The sequence below is a fragment of the Melanotaenia boesemani genome, chromosome 21 (assembly GCF_017639745.1).
Source record: "Melanotaenia boesemani isolate fMelBoe1 chromosome 21, fMelBoe1.pri, whole genome shotgun sequence".
NCBI classification, from domain to species: domain Eukaryota; kingdom Metazoa; phylum Chordata; class Actinopteri; order Atheriniformes; family Melanotaeniidae; genus Melanotaenia; species Melanotaenia boesemani.
Window position 1 is genome coordinate 14,449,443 of NC_055702.1, and position 19,177 is coordinate 14,468,619.

Consider the following 19,177-nt stretch of genomic DNA (forward strand, 5'->3'; position numbering starts at 1 on the left):
GGTTTCCTTGCAGACAGTAAGAACATATATGTTGCTAAGGAAAATCATGTTGTCCAGTATATTTCACCAAAGAGCACCAGAAAATCTTTACTGCTTTTAGTCAGAAGAGAAGATGCACCACAACAACAACACAAACTAACTTCTTCAGGACAGACCTCTTAACATTTTTCAATTAACAAATTCATAGCAAGCTAACAAGCACTTCGCATTAAGTTAAATGTGGTGGATAGGAGCAGCTGAAAGTTCTGCTACGTTCTCAAACGTTTCTCACATTCATTTGGCTCAGATTCTGTGGGAATTATCACTGAAAAAGCATGGATGAGGAAAGTTTGAAGAGCACCTTTATTTATTATTTAATAACTTGATCTGTACAATTCCACTGAGCAGCTGATTCTGTTAAATTAACCTACTTGTACATGTTTAACCTATTATTGTGACTAATACCAGCTGGAAAAGATAACTTTACTTGCTCTTGAGGTCACTTCATTAATCAATTTATCTATCTGCAGCCTATTTTCTTTTTTTAAAAAAGTAAACTTAAAAGATAAGTTTGCTAATTGGCAGCAGGATTTCCATAAGGAGACGGTTAAGCCAGTAGTCTTAACTGCCTACAGAAAAAAGTTATTTCTTTTCCAGTTTTAATTTAAAGTTTCAAGCTTCAGTTCACACGTCACTACAATTTTCTGAGCTTGTGAATACATCATGGTTGTATTTTCAAACGATCATGTCCTTTAAAACCTTTTTATTCAGTCTGTTTCTAACTGCCATGAATGTAATATCACAGCATCAATTTTTATCTAAAATATTGTGGTAGTCACTAGTAAATAGTGGACTAACAGTATTTCCTTCTTTTTCGTTTCTTTTTGCTTAGCCTCGTCAACAATCACAACTACTGTTTTTTAACCAAAATAGTCTCCTCTCTAATCTCACATTTACCTTTACTACCTCTCTCAAATCTATCATATGAACATGCAACCCTACCCTTGTGTACAGTAGCCTCTCCTTCCTATATATACATGAAAGCCTCTGTTAGAGTGCTCACACACTGGACCATCTTTTGTATCTGAACAGATAGACAAGCTTTTAATCGCAACAAAGCACTATTGCTGAGACATGTGCAGCATATTTATATTCCCAACAACTGCTGTTGAATTTGAGGCCGACATCTTTATCTTGCTGAATATTTAGTAAAAATCTGTTATTGTAAATTTAAAAGACTGAGCTATTTTTACAGGCCCATTTATGCTCACATATGTATGCAAATAGGGAGCCTTGGACCTATAGGGCATGTCAGTTTTCTTCATACTTAACATGGATTTCTTCCATGTTATACTGTAATGCCACCCAGGAACACAAAGTAACTAGCCATCCTCACTGTATCCCTCTTAAACTGGGCTGTTGTGTAATCAGCTGCTAAATACCTGAAGCTGATAAAGAACATTATTCATCCCTGGGAGCCCTGCATAATTCCACATATTTCCATAAATATACAAAAAAAAATATATATATATATATATATATATATATATATATATATATATATAAATAAATAAATAAATAAAATCTGAATTGTATAAAAGAATAAGTATTCAAATTAATTTCTTCTAGCTAGATTTTGCATAAATTCAATTATGCATCATTATTTGTCTTTAAGGTAATTGGGGTTATGTAACAGTATACACCCTGCTTTTATAAAAATGTTATTCATACTTTAGCCATCAAGGACTTACAGCTTTTAATCAGCCAAGTTGAAATGAAACATTCATTATAATCCAGGTTTTAATGAATTCACCATAAATTTATCTTTCCTGCTGTTTAGCAAAATGAAATTCTCTTTAAAATAATTCAAGTATGGAAGAGTCTAAGTCTAGGTACACACATAAAGATTATCGGGTCTTATTAGATTTTCCTATAAAATTATCATTTGTTTTGAGGTGTGTTATGAGCGAATTCGTCCGACAATCAGCTCCAAAATGGATCATGGCCGACAATCGAAAGTATTGAACATGTTCAATATTTACGACCAAAAGTTTTCAGGTGTGTGGAAAGCTGACGACTCTTGAGTTGTGGCTTTATGGATTGTGACATGGAACGGAATGTAGCCAATCAGAGAGCGAGCTGACTGGAAAGCAAGAAAGGATATAAAGTGTTCACGCTGTCTCCAGTTAGTTTTTTTTTCAGTTCTGGTTTTTTCTGTTAATATTTGTTGCAAGACCACCATCATTCCCCCGTCTTATATATCCTCTTCCATGCTGGGTGTTGTGTTTTCCGGTTGTTGCTATGGTTCTACTTTTTCGTTTTTCCGGTTGTTGCTATCCTTCTTCTTCTTCGTTTTTGTTAGATCATGTTTGATCACACGAGATTTCTGGCTCGGAGGACTAGATTGTAGATCAGTTGTGGGACAGCATCGTTATGTGTGTGTTGTTCTGTGATAAGATTATCGGACCACACCACACACAGTATATTCGACACTGATAAATTTTTTATCTTCACGTGTGAGGTCTCGAATAGATAAAAAGATCTCATCTTAAATCTTAAAAAAATCTTTGTGTGTACCTAGCCTAAGTAATCATGAATATATAAGTAAAGATAAAAGGAAAAGCAGATAAACCTTAATAAAAAAAAAAAAAAAAAAAAACATGTCTGAATACATGAACATTACGAAAAAAAGAACCACATAGTAATTTTAGGAAACATGCGAAAGGATTTCTATTGTTCCCAAATTGCTTTGCTGTTTATATTTGCTTCTTATCAGTCTTGTCAGTTATTGTTGCTTTGTGTATTTTGCATCTGTTTGCATTTTGTTTATGCATTTTGTTTTGTTATTGGAAACATGAAGTTGATTAAATTAGTCAGTCTGTTCCCTGTATTAGATTTAGTCTCTGCTATCATGATGATCTTCAAATACCAAATTACCAGAAATGAACACATGCATATGTTATAATACCAAATCTTTTTAATACACTAAATGCAAACTAGATTTCTTAGTGTCTGGGTTACCTTGATTACAGCCCAATGAGGTTAACACTGTGTAAACGCTACAATTGTAATACCTTTTAATTGATTTCTTGGCTTATGTCTGTCCATCTAGCTTAGGGGTAGGCAACTCTGGTCCTCAAGAGCCGCAGTCATCTGCTATGTAGTTGTTTCTCTTTTTAAATACACATGATCCAAATGAACAAGTCACTGAACAAAACTTAATATGCTGCTGAACCCATTTAATTTGAATTAGGTTTGTTAGAGCAGTGAAACGTCTAAAACCTGCAGGACTGCAGCTCTCAAGGATCAGTGTTGCATACCTCATATCTAGCTGATAGCAATAAAGACTCCTTGCTGATTTGTTCTGTGATTATTAAGAAGGATGTGTGTGGTGTATCCAGGCCAAGAGGCTGATTAAAAACAGCTGGATTTTTCTCAGTCTCCTGCCATGGTCTAGTATGTTATCTCTTTGTGTGTAATGATGTAAGAAAAAGCAACATACCGCCATCTTTGATCAAGTAATTTCTTGATTAAAAACAAGGCTGTGATTGTTAGAAGCATTTCAGCTCTTAAGTCTTTCTAATTAGATTAATTAACAGAGTAAGGGGCCACAGGGCATTTCAATGCCATGGAAGTAACCTGTGCCTGTTTTCACAGATACACTGTTACACACACACACACATACACAAATGAATAAAGAACACAATCACAAACAAAAAAACTTTTGTGCACAACAAGGGAAGGGTGAGAGGGATTGGGGAGACATATATAATCTTTCAAAAGACATTATTTTCTTTCTGTTTACTTAACCTCATGCTAATCATTTCCACTAGATGCAAATAACTATTCGTGCATCTGTGATACTTCCTGCATACTAATTTTGCAGGTGCAAAAAGTGCACTACAGAGAGAGACAGACAGAGGCGGGTAGAAATTCTGCTCAGACTAAACACAGCTGCAGCAATCATTTAACAAACTTCTTCATGGCTCGTTAACTGTCTTACTAGATGAGCAAGCCACAGAGTGAAAAAGTACAAACGGCAAGTAGTGCCAGCAGTATGGTAGACTGGTACTCAGTCTCTGTGTACTGTGAGCATGTGTGAAAAAATTTGTGTCTGTATACATTGCCTGACTGCAGCTGCATAAAGTATTCTGTATTACATCCCAAACACTGTGCTTGTTTCCTCCTGAAAAGCATGTGGACAATGTTAGAAATATTTCATAAATTCAAATTCATTAATAATGGCCACTATAAAATTCTTTGTGGATGATATAGTTTAATATATTATTGAATAAGAAGACGAAAACATAACTAAAACAAAACTAGCATGTTGTGAATGTGTTCAGCAAAGTTGAAAAATGACATTGTACATTTGCAGTACTGTAAAATTTTCCTTTGTTTAAAGCCCATGTACATCTTGTTCTGCAGCAAATTGATTGTAAAGTCAAACACTGATCGTAAAAATAAGAAGGAAAACTGTAGAGAATTGCAATAATTTGTGTATAGTACCCTGAAAGTGATATTGTGGACTGTGATTTCTACACTGCTGACACAGTATGGATACAACAAGTTTAAAACAGAAAAAAAGAGAAATAACTAGGTCATCATTTTACCATCAGCTGTTCCAATGAGGAAAAAATGTGCTGCTGTGATTTACTATTCACAGTTACACATTACAAGAAGGGTATTCAACACTGTGTAGATTTATGACATTTTAATGAAGATGTAATGATTGATGCTTGGCTAATGAACCCTGCTGAATCCATCCATCCATCCATCCATCCATCCATCGGTCTGTCCATCCATCCATACATCCATTCATTTCTTTAATATATTAAAATAATAAAATTCCTCTTGCCAATTTTGCCAACTAGAAATTTGGGTCTAGAAACAATGCTAAAAAAGTAATAAAGAAAATTAACTTTAACTACAGCTTGCTACTGTAGTGTTTGTGTGAATAAGGGAATGGAAAATACCACTGTAAAGCCCTGTGTAGAACAATGATTCTTTACCTTTTTGAGCCAGTGCTCTGCATTATCCAGACTTATGTCAGTCACATAAGTCAGTGTGTGTATCAATTTTGAAGTTTTGTGAGATCAGAGCCCACAAAATTATTATATAATATTGTTTTGTTTGTTTACACTCAGTCTTGCCAGGTCCAGCCTCCTCTAGTTTCGATTGTGACATCTGTCTCACTTCAGTGAAATAAAAGTGGGATGAAATGTGACATGATCATTCAGATCACTGAATGATCACTTTCAAAAACAGGACCACATATAACAGCTCTTTGTGTCTGATTTGACAAAATCAAATCTGTGCTGTCAAGACTAAAAAACAAACAAAAAAAACAAAAACAAAAAACAAAACAGATATTATGGACAAAAAAGTTGGACTTGTCTGCAGTGTCAACATAGCTTAAATGTCTTCCCTGAATATCTGACCCACTTTTAATTATCCTGTGTTGAATCGAGCATTAAACCTTATGCGTTAGGCTCTGTTTATTCAGGATTACAACCTTGAGCTCCATCACAAAAGGGTTTGAAAATGTTCTTGGTAATGCCTTTGCATCTAAATGGGTGGTTGATGGTTCCGAACATTGTTTAGACTTGTATGGGTGGGGGTGTTACATGCAGAACACTTTCTGCTCCTTTCACCTCTCTGCTCAACCCTGGTGCAAATTACTTGACTAGGACCAAACTGGACAGCTTCTCAACCCTGACTCCTTATTGGATGCTTTCATTTTGCATGGTCCAATCACCTCTGGAGGCTACCTTTAAATGCAGCATGACTCTCTCCTTTCTCTTGACTCAACTCCTTTCTGCTGAAGCACGTTTGTCAACTGTAAAGAGGTATGTGGTGGGAGGTTGTGGACCAGGGGGGTATTCCAGAAAGGAGGTTTGACAAATCCTCTGATAAAATCTGTGTTGAAGGTTGCTAAATCCTCTAACATCTTAAGCTGCATTGTCAGTTCCAAAACACCAGCTATGGAGTCGCTACCACAGCCCGTGTTGGTTAAGTCAAACCTATGAAAGGCATTACTCACTGAGCCCCGAAATCAGGATGAAGATGACAAAAAAAAAAAGGAAAACAGCTGCATCTGCCACCGCCCACTCTGATGCTTGGCAGTGGAGTCACAAAACACAATCTGGAAAAGTCCATTTCAGCCACAGTGCACCATCAAATCCAAATTACTGTGTTACATTTTAAAATTATTTTGTACGTCTGGTGGCTATTATTAAGCAACAGGGTGCATGCAGCTTAAAGCTGGGATTTGTGGTCAAATCTTAGTCCATTTGAAAAAACGCTGCAAAAATATTGACTCTTTTGACTCGGTCTATTGGAAATTACTCACAAAAGTCCAGGGTATTTATAGTAAGAAGAAAATATTTTTAGGCTCAAGTGTGATCTCTTCTATAATATACTACCTTTAGGTTCACTTCCTTCTGGATGCCATTGGTGTTTCTAAGGTGCATTTGGGTGCTAACCCTCATTTCTCCTGACCTTCATCCTGATTGGTTGAAAGAGGTCAATCATCAAAATCAAACAACAGATTGCCAACACCCCCAAAAACATCTCAACACCCCCTTTTAAAAATATTGTGCCCAGCACCACCAATTGCTAAAATAAATAGCAGGTAGTGAACAGAACTAGTCCAGATGTTTGTATGAAAAGAGTAGATGTGCTAATTTATGGGGTTCCTTTTATTTCACTGTTGTTCTCTTTTCTTAAGTGGGAATCAGTATCTCTTGCCCATAGCTGGACATCTGTCAGTTAAAATTGAACTCAATTGCCAAGTCTCTAATGACATTAATAAATGATAATATATTAGTGATTCTATTCTACTATATTTGGTGTGAATACAACAAGGAATTACAGCAGAACAGCAACCACTGAAAAATACTATCAAACACAGCTTAGAACAGAAAGGCAATAATTCAAAAAGACAAGAAAGATAACACACAAAAAAAACATAAATGCAAACAAAAACCAATATTCACAAAAAGGTACACAATGCACAAACAACAATTCTACAAAGTGCACACTCCCACAGAGATGCCCACACAGTGTTTTAGCAAAAAGCTATCTTATAGATCCATAAAAACATTATGATATAGCTCACTGACGTTTCTTTTGTCATTCCTACAATAAAAGATGATATCAAAGACAAGACTGTTTAAAATGAGTTTGCAAAAGCATAACAAGTCTTTATTGATTAACACAATATGCCTATTAGTTTAGTACAAACTGTTGTATAGGCAACAGTTATAGCTGCGTAGATAAACTGCCACAAAACCAGCACAAAAAATCACAGAGGCTCTTTGAGCTACGTTAGAGAACACGTCAGCTATGAGTACCACATCAGACTAAATGCCTACACGTAAACTAAATTTAACTTTCGATTGGAATTATTACAGTTTTCTGCATCTGATGCCTCATACACAGACATAAAGAGCAAAGAGGAGATCAATTCTTTATTCCAGCACAACTAAGGGAGACAAGCAGATCCACATAAGCAGTGACAAAAACCAAAATAATAGAGGCTGGTTTTATTTTCAATGAAAAATAGAAAGATTGACAGCTGAAGATTGAGAAAATGGAGATAATAGCAAGACATTGCAGGCCAATTTTACATCTGGTGCAGCCAAACACAGAGAAGAGAACCTGAGGTAACCCCATGTCCTCAAAAACTGCAGGCAACTGAAAGAATCATAATGAGGACTTAGGAAGCAGTTCGTATTTGTGTCTGTGTGTGAGCTAAGAGACATAAAGGAATGGCTGCTAAGTTCATGTGCAATTGCTGAAACAGTTGTCATTACAAAACAAAGAGTTAATTAAATATTTTGAATAGCTGTCTTCACAAAGACAAAATGAACGCTTCTTTTGTTTTCTTTTGCATCTAAAAATAATATATTTTTTTTAAATAATCTATTCCTTACACTGGATGTAGATGCAACCACTGATATCACACAGGAAATAATTTGTCCCAAGTGTCTGCTGCCTTTCTTTAGAAAGTTATTTCATTGGCTCAAAATTCATAAATGTTATTTTTATTCTGTTAAAGAACTTCTGTGGCTCATCATTTAAGGGCTAATCAAAACTGAAATGTAAAAGGAAGCACTAAAGAGGTTTTGCACCCAAAAATGTGTTTCATTGAACATTCATTTTCACATGGAAAAACAACTTTTCTGTCTTATCTGGGAAAAGCTTCATATAATGTAAAATTATTCAGTTGTTTCTTGCCAGTTAAGTTTAAGAAATTAAATTGAATGTTTCTATTTGTATTGAACTACTGCGTGTTATGTAAGTAGCTGCTTTCTAATATTGACCAACATCCAGGTTGCAATAAATAACATCAATGTGTAATTATGTGTACGCGTACCTGTATTCTTCCTGAGTGAAGATGGGAATAACTGAAGGCTGAAGGACTGTGATTTCAACCAGAGTTGTATTTTCTTTCACAGGCTGACCATGATCATAGGCCACGACCACCAGCTGTCAAACACACACACACAGAAAAACAGTGTCAGAACATCACACCATTCTCAAACCTTACAATATATTTGTAGAAAAGAGCTGTGATGCCAAATGACTTCATAAGCCTTTTGGTATATTCAGGGTATCGTTACATCATATTTACATTCTATTTAGTTCCGGCCCTCTTATTTCTTTTGTGCTACTCTCTGTACTCATATAAATTGTGTTTTAAGATAGCTGAATTCCCAGTAAAAGTGATTCCCTAAGTAAAGCACTCTGAACCAACTAGATGATGAATTGTGCTTTATGAATAAAGTTGCCCTGAAGTTTTATTTGCCTCTCATTAACTTATTTCTCCACTTCTGTTGCCAGGTGAAAAAAAAACCTTAGTATTTGCGCAAGAAAAACATCGTTTTAAGACTTATGCATTAAGTTCAGGACTACGACAAAACCACAATTCAGTTAAGTTAGAAATGACAGAATGTCTCTGAGGTTTTGTCTAAGTTATAGATGTCTGTCAGCTGCCAGGTAGTGGATGTTGCTGTACTTTCTTTGCTCTATCATGCAGCTGTGACAGTGAGTCTGCCTTATAGTTGTCACTCAGATCTCACACAGCAGACAACGGTCCTTAAAGAGCAGCATTAGCTCCATGAAGTAGCTGGAATTGTACTAAAAGTTGCTACATTTTTCTGTAGAAGTCACTGAAGGCAATGAAAAGCCAAAAAAGGCAAAAAAAAAAAAAAAAAAAATCTGCCAAGTTGGTAAAAAAAATGCAAATGATCCAGGACTTAAAACAAGACAGGCAATTAGAATAAAGCAAAAGAAATTACTACACTTTTTCCTGCATTTTAAAAACATTATTTGCATGAAAACTGAATGAGAGTTTTCCCTCTGGTGTGCTTAGGTGTCTCTACTTGCTTAGTCTTCCTTCTTCATTTAATTACAGGGGATAACCACTGTTAATCAGGCCTCAAGGAATTCTTATTAGGACCAAACTCAATATAAAGACACTTAAATGTATCCTCTTGTCTCATATTCAGGAAATTGTTACTGATAAACCTTTTAATATTCTTAGAGTAATCTTATCCTTTAGCCCAGAAACCCTTAAAAACATAAAAAAAACTCTCATTTATTCTCTTGTGGTGGTTAAGTGTCCTGCTCACTCTCATCATAACCAGTTTTATTTCAGTCTGTCTAATTTGGTTGCTATGAACATTTTATTTATGCAGTCAAATGTGTCCCAAAATACCTACAGCTATGATGCCTTTAGGTAAAGAGGACATGTCTTCTCTGCTATACGATACGCTATACAGAATTTCTTACTGTGCGTCCATCCTTATAAGTAAGTGTTTATCTCAGTCAAAAGGCAAAAGTTGTACAAAGTGTTGGACATTTTGTTTCAGTTATTTCAAGCAAATGAAGTAGAATTAGTCCCCTGGGCGACATCTTCAGAGGACGCTGAATCCTTGTTGTGTTAATTAAAGCCCAATCAAAAGATGAAATTAGCATGGCTCGAAGGAGACATACAGCTGAGAATAGGTAGTTTTGAAGCTAATAAGCTACTACAGTATATGATGTGCACTAGATGGGGATTTACAAGAGTCCTCTGTGAAAAGACACTATTATGTGGAGAAATACAACATGTAAGCAGGTAAAACCTGAAAGTGATGATCAAATAAATATTTAATGATCTAGTTCATGTGATGTCCTCCCAAAGTTTCACCCACTAAAACAAAAATCAAAAAAGTAAAGCAAAGCAGAGACAGAAAAGACACATTTTCTCCAGTCATAGTGTCTGAACTACAGCTTCAGTGAGAGGGTTTGTAGATGGGGAGATCAATCTGATTGACTCGGGATAGAACTGTCTGGTGTTTTACACTAAAGTCAAGACTCTCAGCCATATGGACATATAGTGCATTGAATGCATCACAGTAAAGTGATTTAATAATTCTCCAGGAGGTGAATCATTGACAATAATGTTCAAGATTGGAATGAAGTTTTTGTGCCGTTTTGCTCCATTCTGGAGCAAAGAAAACCCATTTCAGGTAAAACTGAAATAAAGGCTACAGGAGTACAAAAGGCGGCAAGTTAAATCAAAATTACCCACAAACACATTCAACAGAACTCTGTACACAAAAAAAGCTTCCCAATATGTCTTTCTATACACGGTAGCTTCAGTGTGTAACGTTTAGTTGCACATGAATGTATTGGACAAATCCCATTTAATCCTTTTATAATGTAAACCATGTTTACATATTTATGGATAGGTTTATGTTATATTTGTATACTGCACATCCTCACCCTGTCAGGCCATATAATGTACATATAATTATTTATCATTTGTGTGTGTGTTCATGTTGGATATCACCTGTGTGCTTCTGCTTACTGTACCGATAATGTTAAAACAATGCAATTTCCCTACTAATTCAGCCTTGGTCCTTAATTTCAGCCATTCTTAAAGTTGCTTTAGTGAGCTCTACTGCGAATTGGCTGTTTCTTTGTCTGACCTTTAAATGTTTATGAGTGGTGCCTGTCCACGCTCACTCCATGCTCCTCCCTGGGAGAGGATCTTTTCGCTGGTGCCTACTCTGAGATTTCAGAGGACTGGCTCAGCTAGCCGGGGGGGAAGGTTAATGACAGTATCCACTACCGGAATTAGTGGTTATTTCTCTTCATGAGGTCACAAAGGGAAAGATCTCAGACTCACCCGTTTGAGAGAGCTGACATGCTATTTTTGGGCCTCATACACAGGCTATGAGGACACATATTACTGTTAGAAAACCTTTAGAAAGTGAATTTTGCACAATATGGGACCTTTAAGAAAACGCAATGGAAAAATGTTTCTTTGGATTTTTTTCACTTATTTGGGATAATAATAAGATTATATGTATTTTTTTTAAATGATAGAGAAAAAAGTATGTTAAAAATAGGTAAATGGCCAGTAATGGGATTACAAACATCTACATCAACACAATCAAAACATCAACAGAGGCAAGTTGTTACTACCTCATCCAAAGATCACTTTGAATGAGTATTCAGTTAAATCCAGGAATCACTTTCACACAGTTAACTCTTTTGTAATGAATGTGACATATTTTTTCAATCCAAGCACTTAAATAAAGCTTTTTTAAAAAAAATGTAATTGTGTCCTCTTTAATCCTGTGAAGAGAGTATAATTTCAAATAATCATTTCAACACTGGACCTGGTAGTTGGGGAGTTCAACCATTAAAATGACAGCAGCTAAAAGTAGTAGCTTTATTAATTCTTTTTCTTTTACCCCAGTAGAACCACTTGAACTTGTTTTATATGTGCAGCAGATTGGTGTGTACAGGGTTGTCATATTTAGAGGCTATTTTTGTTTTCAATGATACATGCAATTGGTGTTGAAGTGTCATAGCTAGCTTGAGGGTACACATATTCACAATGAGCCTGGCCTAAAATGTCTAAACACAACATTGATGTAATTTGAAACAAGCCGATTCCTCTTGTAGTTAAACTGAATATGGATATTTTTTATTTGAATTCAGTGAAGACAAAAATATCAGCACAGGGTCTAACAAAGCATTTCACTAAAAAGAAGACTAGATTCAAGAGCCACATTCAGGGCACTGTGAGGTTTTATTTAGCAAAAGTGTACCTCGGAGAAAAGCTCTATCATCAGTATCCTTACAGTAACAAAGCCAACATGCTGATGTTTTTGTGAACTTTTATTTTCATCATGCTCACAGTTTCTCGCTGAATGCTATCCATTTTTCCTAAGAGGGACCATGCACTGTCCAATACTCTGTCAATGTTATCAGGTTATCAGCACAGTCACACAATATACTGCTTTGACTGTCTGTACAAAATGTATTACCTTCTGAAATAAACATATTTGATACAAATTACAGAAAAAAAGAAAAAAAAATGCTGAATATTTTTCATATATATTTACTCTCATAACTATTGTCAGTGTCAATCAAAGATTGGAAGCAGCATACGTTGTGTTCCACACTTTTCATTTAATTAACAATCTCAATTCCAAAGAAGTTGGGATATTGTACAAAATGTAAATAAAAATTGAAAGTAATGGTTTGAAAATTTCATCCACCTATAATCTATTCACAATTAAACACAGAAAACATATCAAAAGTTGAAAGTCAGGCACTTTACTATTTTATCAAAAATTTGAGCTCATCATCAATTTGATGGCAGCAAGACATTTCAAGAAAGTTCGGACAGGGGCATGTTTACGAATGCGTAGCATCTATTTCTTTTAACAAGTCTGTAAATGGGAACTGTCCCGTAGAAAAATGCTATCCCATTCTTATCTGATATATGACTCTGTCAGTTTAATATTTCTGGATCTTCTTTGTTGTGTTTCATTATGCATCAAATATTTTCAATTGATGAAAATTTTCTATTGAAAAAAATCATGCTGTTGAAATAAATGCAGTTTACAGTTTAGTATTTTCTTGCTGAAATATGCAAATCCTTCCCTGAAAAATGTCTGAATGGGAAATTATGCTGGTCTAAAAACTTTTTTTTTTTTTTTAAAAACATGCCTTTTCCATCATCATAGCAAGCATAGCGGTCTGGCCGATGGGTTATGCTGAACAAATTCGCTTTAGCAAAAGGATCCTTGTTGATATGAGGCCTTTCTTGATAATTAAGTATTATTCTTTAAATTTGTTTACTTACAGAATTTACATATTAATCCTGGACCTGACAAGAAGGGTGGGCGCAAAAGAAATGAGAGAGTAAACAGAAGAAAAAAAGAGTCAAGATAAGAAAAAGGAGACAAAGATACACCAGATATAAAGCAATAGCATCAAGTGTTCAATCTAAACACGAAAAACCAACTGATACACCTGTAAGGAAAAAGAAAACCAGCTGCAACAATAAGCTGACAATCATTAAGAGAAGCTACAAAAAACAGACAAGCTGAAAAAAGAAATCCTCAAGAATCACAACAACAAAGACTTCAGCAACACAAAGAAAAAACATCAACGTAACTGTAGTTATTAAACCCACATGACAATATAATGACTGTTTCAGCATCCAGGTTAGTAAAGGTAGGGGCAAAATAGAAGGCATGAATAGTGATCATTGATTGTGCAAATGCGACAGGTCCCTGCAAGGTCAAAGGCAGACCAGGAGCCCTCCGGGACCTGGGAGACCAGCTGCAACCTCAGAGCACAACTCTTAGCCAGTCTACCACAGACATGACCACGCACCCACCCAGCAGGAGGTAGAGGAAGACCGAAGCCAGAGCGCCCCGCAAAAATGAGGCACAGTGAACGAGCCCAAACCCAAGGCCCACCAGCCCCAGAACGTCGCCCCAAAAAGGCATCTGAACCCATTTTCCATTTTGAGGTTGGTAAAGAGAATGTTACATCCATTTTTTACATTAACCTGTATATATTTTTAAAGTAGTTTGAGGGTGCTGAAATTAAGAAGATCTGCTACCCTAATTGGAAGTGCAAGTCTTATTTGGTTCAGTATATATTTTTGACTTATTATAAACTTGAGTTGCAGATATTCTATATTTTATTGTGAAGCATGTCAAATTATAACAGTGTTTTGTATATAATTAGTGTACAATTGTTCCAGATGGGTGTATACTTGCATGGGAAAAGTGACGATTTGGTTATTTTAAGGAATTCCCATCACGCTGCCAAAAATGAGCTAAAATTGATGCTTTTGAAAAAAATATGATATTTGATATTTTGGTAAGTTTGTAATTTCCAGATTCTTGCAAAGTGCTTGTTCTAGATCTGACCATGGTTCATCTCATGGGTGAGATTTGCACCATTTTAAGATATACAGTAACCTACTGACTAAGAAACAGTAAGAAAAAGTACTGGAAGTTGGATAGATAGAATCCTCCATGATTTTCAGTTTTCTGAAGTTTTTCAGCTAATATGTGTCAGGTTGTTTAAATTCCCTCAAAAATTTAAAGATGTAAGAGTCTAGTGACGGAAACCACACAGGAGACAGTTTGATGGGTAACATGGAAAAAAAGTCTTTTATTTTTGGTAAAACCATCATTTTACTCATGGCATCTCTCTCCATGAGCGATATGGGTAGGGAATTCCAGTGTGTGAGATAGTTCTTGATAGATTTTAAAAGCTGAGTGTAGTTCAGTTTGTCTAGCTCTAAAAGCCTGAGGGATCTGTTTATTCCTTTATTTCAGGGCTGTAATGTGGTAGTTGGTAAATTCTGGAAATTCTATTCTACAGTCATTTAGCAGACGCTTTTATCCAAAGGTACTTCCATTTGTGAGTAAGAACAACACAAGCAAGAATTCAAACATGATGGGACATCATAACTATGTGGTAGTCAGACTGCTGTGAGTCCAGTTGGACCCAGATGCTGTCATGTAGTGGTAGAGGCAGTGCATATAATTTTTTAAATTTTTTTTTTAAATTTTTTTTTATTTTGTGTGTAGTTTTTGTAAGTCATTTTGTTTAAATACAAGATCACGATTTCAACAGTATCAACTTGAGCAGAAGTGCATCACACAATATTACAGTTAATGGACAAAACTGTCGACTTGGACCAATATTTGGAGTAATCTAAAATAAATAAGAATTCATTAATGAGTGTGATGGGGTTCTTCTTCTTATATTGAGAGTTTTTTCAACTGTGTCCCAAGTTTTACAAGTTTTGCAGAGTGCTGAACATACACCCATCTTTACTTCTGAGAATCGAACTCTAAGGTGCTCACTTTGTACCTAATCATGTCACTGACGTCTTGCCAGTTAAACTAATTAACAGGTTCCTCAAGCTGCTTATATAAAGTAAAACTCATTTTTCCATCTTTTTGTATGTCCTCTCCCAGCCTTTTGGGGGTTTCCTATTTTCATCTAGCACCAATTCAGAAGTAGCAGTCATCTCAAAGTACTCTAAAGAAATAAACTAATAGAATTCTTTCAAGCAAGCATTTGACAACATTCTCTATAAATTATTTGGTAACTTGGAAGTTCAACTCTCCATGTATACTTACACTGAACTTTAGGTTGGGTTCTTCATTAAGGTTTACTCTGGTAACCACATGCCCCGTTCCTTCTTCTACATCAAATATACTGGCAGAATATGGATATGCCTCCTGGTCCACCTTGTAGTGAATCAGGCTTGCAGGGGAACCCTAAGAAGAAGAAAAGAAGAAAAAAAATGAGATGCTTTAACATTAAGGTCTAATATTTAAACTAATGTTGCACAAATCTGTATGACATGGCTCTTTCTAGTTTTTGGAAAAACTGCCAACCTTGTGTGTACTTTTGCTTGTCAGCCTGAATGTGCAGAAAAGGGTAGAGATAGATATCTAATGTTTTTTAAAATAACATTTAATATGTGAAATCATTTGCTTAGACCAAAACTTTCAAATAGTATCTCTCTCCCTCTTATACACATACAAACATACACATTACATGATTATACACAAGGTAAAATTCTAATATTATCAAATAACACAATGTTTTCAGTTATGAGCAGCCATCAGTCAGTATAACTAATTTGACTCAATGTTAGGAAATGAATAGTATTAAATTACATTTCTTTGTAGGCTTTAATCAACTTCTGCTCTAAAAGTAAGGCAAAAAAAAAAAAAAAAATGCTGGTATACTTTTATGATAGAGAAATGTTCATGTAAAGAGATTTTTTCTTTTGTTTTTGGACTTCTCCAAACTAAAATTCGGAGTTTGAACATGTACACTCTGGGCAGGCTGAAAAGATTGTAGCTTTTGAACTCCCTTTCTTTGTTTCCTCGGCCAAGGAAAGTAGGTGTTATGGGATTACTCAAAAAGTTATACGTAGGTTCGAATAAAAATTTTACCAAAGTGTATTTTAGTACAGATTTGGATCCGATAGTTTTTTTTCCCAACATCAGTGGAGGTAGGCACTTAAATTATTCTTGTTTATGGGACTCGCTTCACACAACTCTGTCATTAGCAAAAGAATAACTTCACTTGTTAATGCTGTATTAAAGATTAGATGCCAAAAAAGAAAACCCATTATCCAAAGTTGGTATAAATTAAACTTACCTGTGTTTGTGATAAGATAGTTTCAGTGGAAAGTTAACATACATTTATCATTGACTTCAGGGTCACGGCTTCATTGAGATTTTGATGATTTCTTGAAACTGCTCTTAAAAAGATGTACAAGGTATATTTTACAGAAACAAAATCTGTTGCAGACTCTTTTCTTTTATTTTCAAGAAAGAGGGCAAAATTACAGAAGTGCAAAAAATATAAATACAGCAATATCTTGCTAAATTTTCCATAGCAAATGGACTAGATGTTTTGATGTGAATCAAGTGTGGTTGACAGAATTGGTTTGATATTTTCTGGCACAGATCCTATTTTTCACAGTGTATGACTCTGTGTTGACTTCAGAAAATACAACACACATTAAAACTTGCTATTCATATATATATATATATATATATATATATATATATATATATATATATATTATATTATATATAGCTATTATATTTATAATTCAAATTAATGATAGATGTGTGTTGTAAAAACAATCTGTGCCAGATGAACAAATAAAAGTTATGTTGATGCTTTATTTCAGAGATAAAATACAGTCAGACCTGTGTGTCTGACTGATGTTTAAATGGTTCTGTTAGATAAAAATTAGCCCTCTGTCCTTATTCTCTCTGTGACTGAAAAGACCTTGCAAGAAAGCTTTGTTGTAAAAACTGAAGGACACAGGAGTGCTTTAGTTAGAGGCTGTGAACCCTAATAATGATGACTTGGTCCCTCCAATCATGTTATTGGATCATGGTTTCATGTGTGTCTAGACAGCTGTAACAAAACAATGAAAGCAGATTTTCACTAAGACTCTTGTTTTATGTAAAAGCATGGAAAGAGTTACAGTTGCTGTGCCAGTAATAAATGACATGTTTAAAAAAAACAAACAAAACAGCTCCTGTGTTAAATGTGCCGAGTGTAATCTTTACAATCATGTGGAAAAAATATATTTTTTCAGTTGAACTTGACTGCAGTTTAAGGAGTAACGCAGCCCTGCTTTTTTCCAATGTAACATTTCCTTACATAACAGCTTGAAGTGAGTCAGCAAAACGGTATGCAGACATATTTTTCAAAGTATTCATACTTTAGAAGTAATATTTGGATCTGCAGAGAATTAATGAGATTTACAGCCATATATATGTGTAGGCTTTAAAAGGGACTTCTGGTGAAATGATACTGATTCAGAAGATATTGATTGACTCAGAGATTTTTGAGGGATACTTTTGAGTTTGTATTTGGTATTTTCCACAAATATTTATTTAGTGAGAACATTTGAAAATTTAGCAGTTGGATGTTTATAGTTTCCAGAATAATAGTTTTTTATTTTTCACACAGAAACACTTCATATTTATATCTAAGCAAAGCCTTTGAGACCCAAACACTGCACTTAGAGCCCTGTATAAGCATACTCCCATCTTTTAAACAGGTCTTTCACTGCATCACATTATTTGATGACTCACAATGTAATACTTAAGTATGCCAACCCTCATTTTTGCAAGCTGAATAAACCAGAATATAGTACGAAAGTGTTTGACTTCAAAGTCCCAGTGGAGGTGCCACTAAGTGGTGCACTAGGATTTAAAAAAATGTAAGAAAAGAAAAAAGAAAAGGCTCCATGGGCAAATGAGGCACGAACAGATCTCCAGCATACACACACACAGACATCATTATCTTGCAGCATTCCAATATACAATTTGAGGAGCAGGCTTTGAAAAACAGTTTGATTGAATATCAGCAGCTGGAAATGCTCACCACAGGGTCCGAGTCATTGGCCATAACTGTGGTTACAATGGTTCCCTTGACAGCATTTGGAGCAACCATGCCTCGGTACACTGGCCGGCTGAATGCTGGAGAGAAGTCATTCATGTCCTGGAGAGAGGTTTAACACACAGCATAGCATTAGCTCTGTAAACATATAGTGTCTGAAATGACACATTTTTAACAACAGCAACGAAAACATCAAAATTAAACAATAGTTTTGTTTCTCTCTATCTTACTGTAATAGCTAAATTTTTACTTGGGCTAGTGGATTCCTTTGATTCAGAGACATCTGGTCTCCACAAGGCATCATAACATCACACTACACTGTAATAACATGTAATCTCTGCAAAACAGCCCCAGAGTCCATCCCGCTAATGCTTCGGCAGACTTTTACATTCTTTTATGGGTTTGATTTACTTTGACTTGGACTTAGAAAAGAAATGAACATATCCATATGGGAAAAAATGTAGTAATAAACACAGCAAAAGGAATGGACAACAAAACCAATTTTATTCATAGCAGGCATCAGCAGTACAAGAAATCAAAGGCAGGGCACTGCAAAGCAATTGTTTTAGTTTTCTCACACGTTGGTCCAATGATGGATTTTCTCTACTGTTTCAAAGTTGTCGAGCTCAGACAAAGAAGAAATGAAAAAAACCAACAAGGAAGCTGTGAATGGCCTACTTAATTCTGGAAAACTTTACAATCTCAGATGTCAACCAAGATTACTTTACCAAAGATCAAACTTGGTAAAAGTACAAATTTATGTGACAAAAATATATAAAGCATGTTTGTAATTTTTTTAAAAGAATTGTGTCTCTTTTATTAATGTGTGAAAATTATTTGAGCAACAGGTTAATAGTTAATTCATATGCGTGATTTTATATTTATTTAGATTTGCAAAAGCACAATGTGGAGCTCAAGCAAATAACACAGT

General features: G+C 35.2%; 1 protein-coding gene across 4 annotated transcripts in view; it reads right to left on the reverse strand.

Annotated features, from left to right (window-relative positions):
• Nucleotides 1-19,177, reverse strand: part of LOC121632725 (protocadherin-15-like) — a 210,851-nt gene that overhangs the window by 48,442 nt on the left and 143,232 nt on the right. For all 4 annotated transcript variants that reach the window (XM_041974432.1, XM_041974433.1, XM_041974431.1 and 1 more), the window contains 3 exons: nt 18,232-18,348; nt 15,444-15,584; nt 8,360-8,472 (listed from right to left, as the gene is read on the reverse strand). In XM_041974432.1, the coding sequence (XP_041830366.1) occupies nt 8,360-8,472; nt 15,444-15,584; nt 18,232-18,348 (371 nt within the window). The remainder of the gene's footprint in view (nt 1-8,359; nt 8,473-15,443; nt 15,585-18,231; nt 18,349-19,177) is intronic.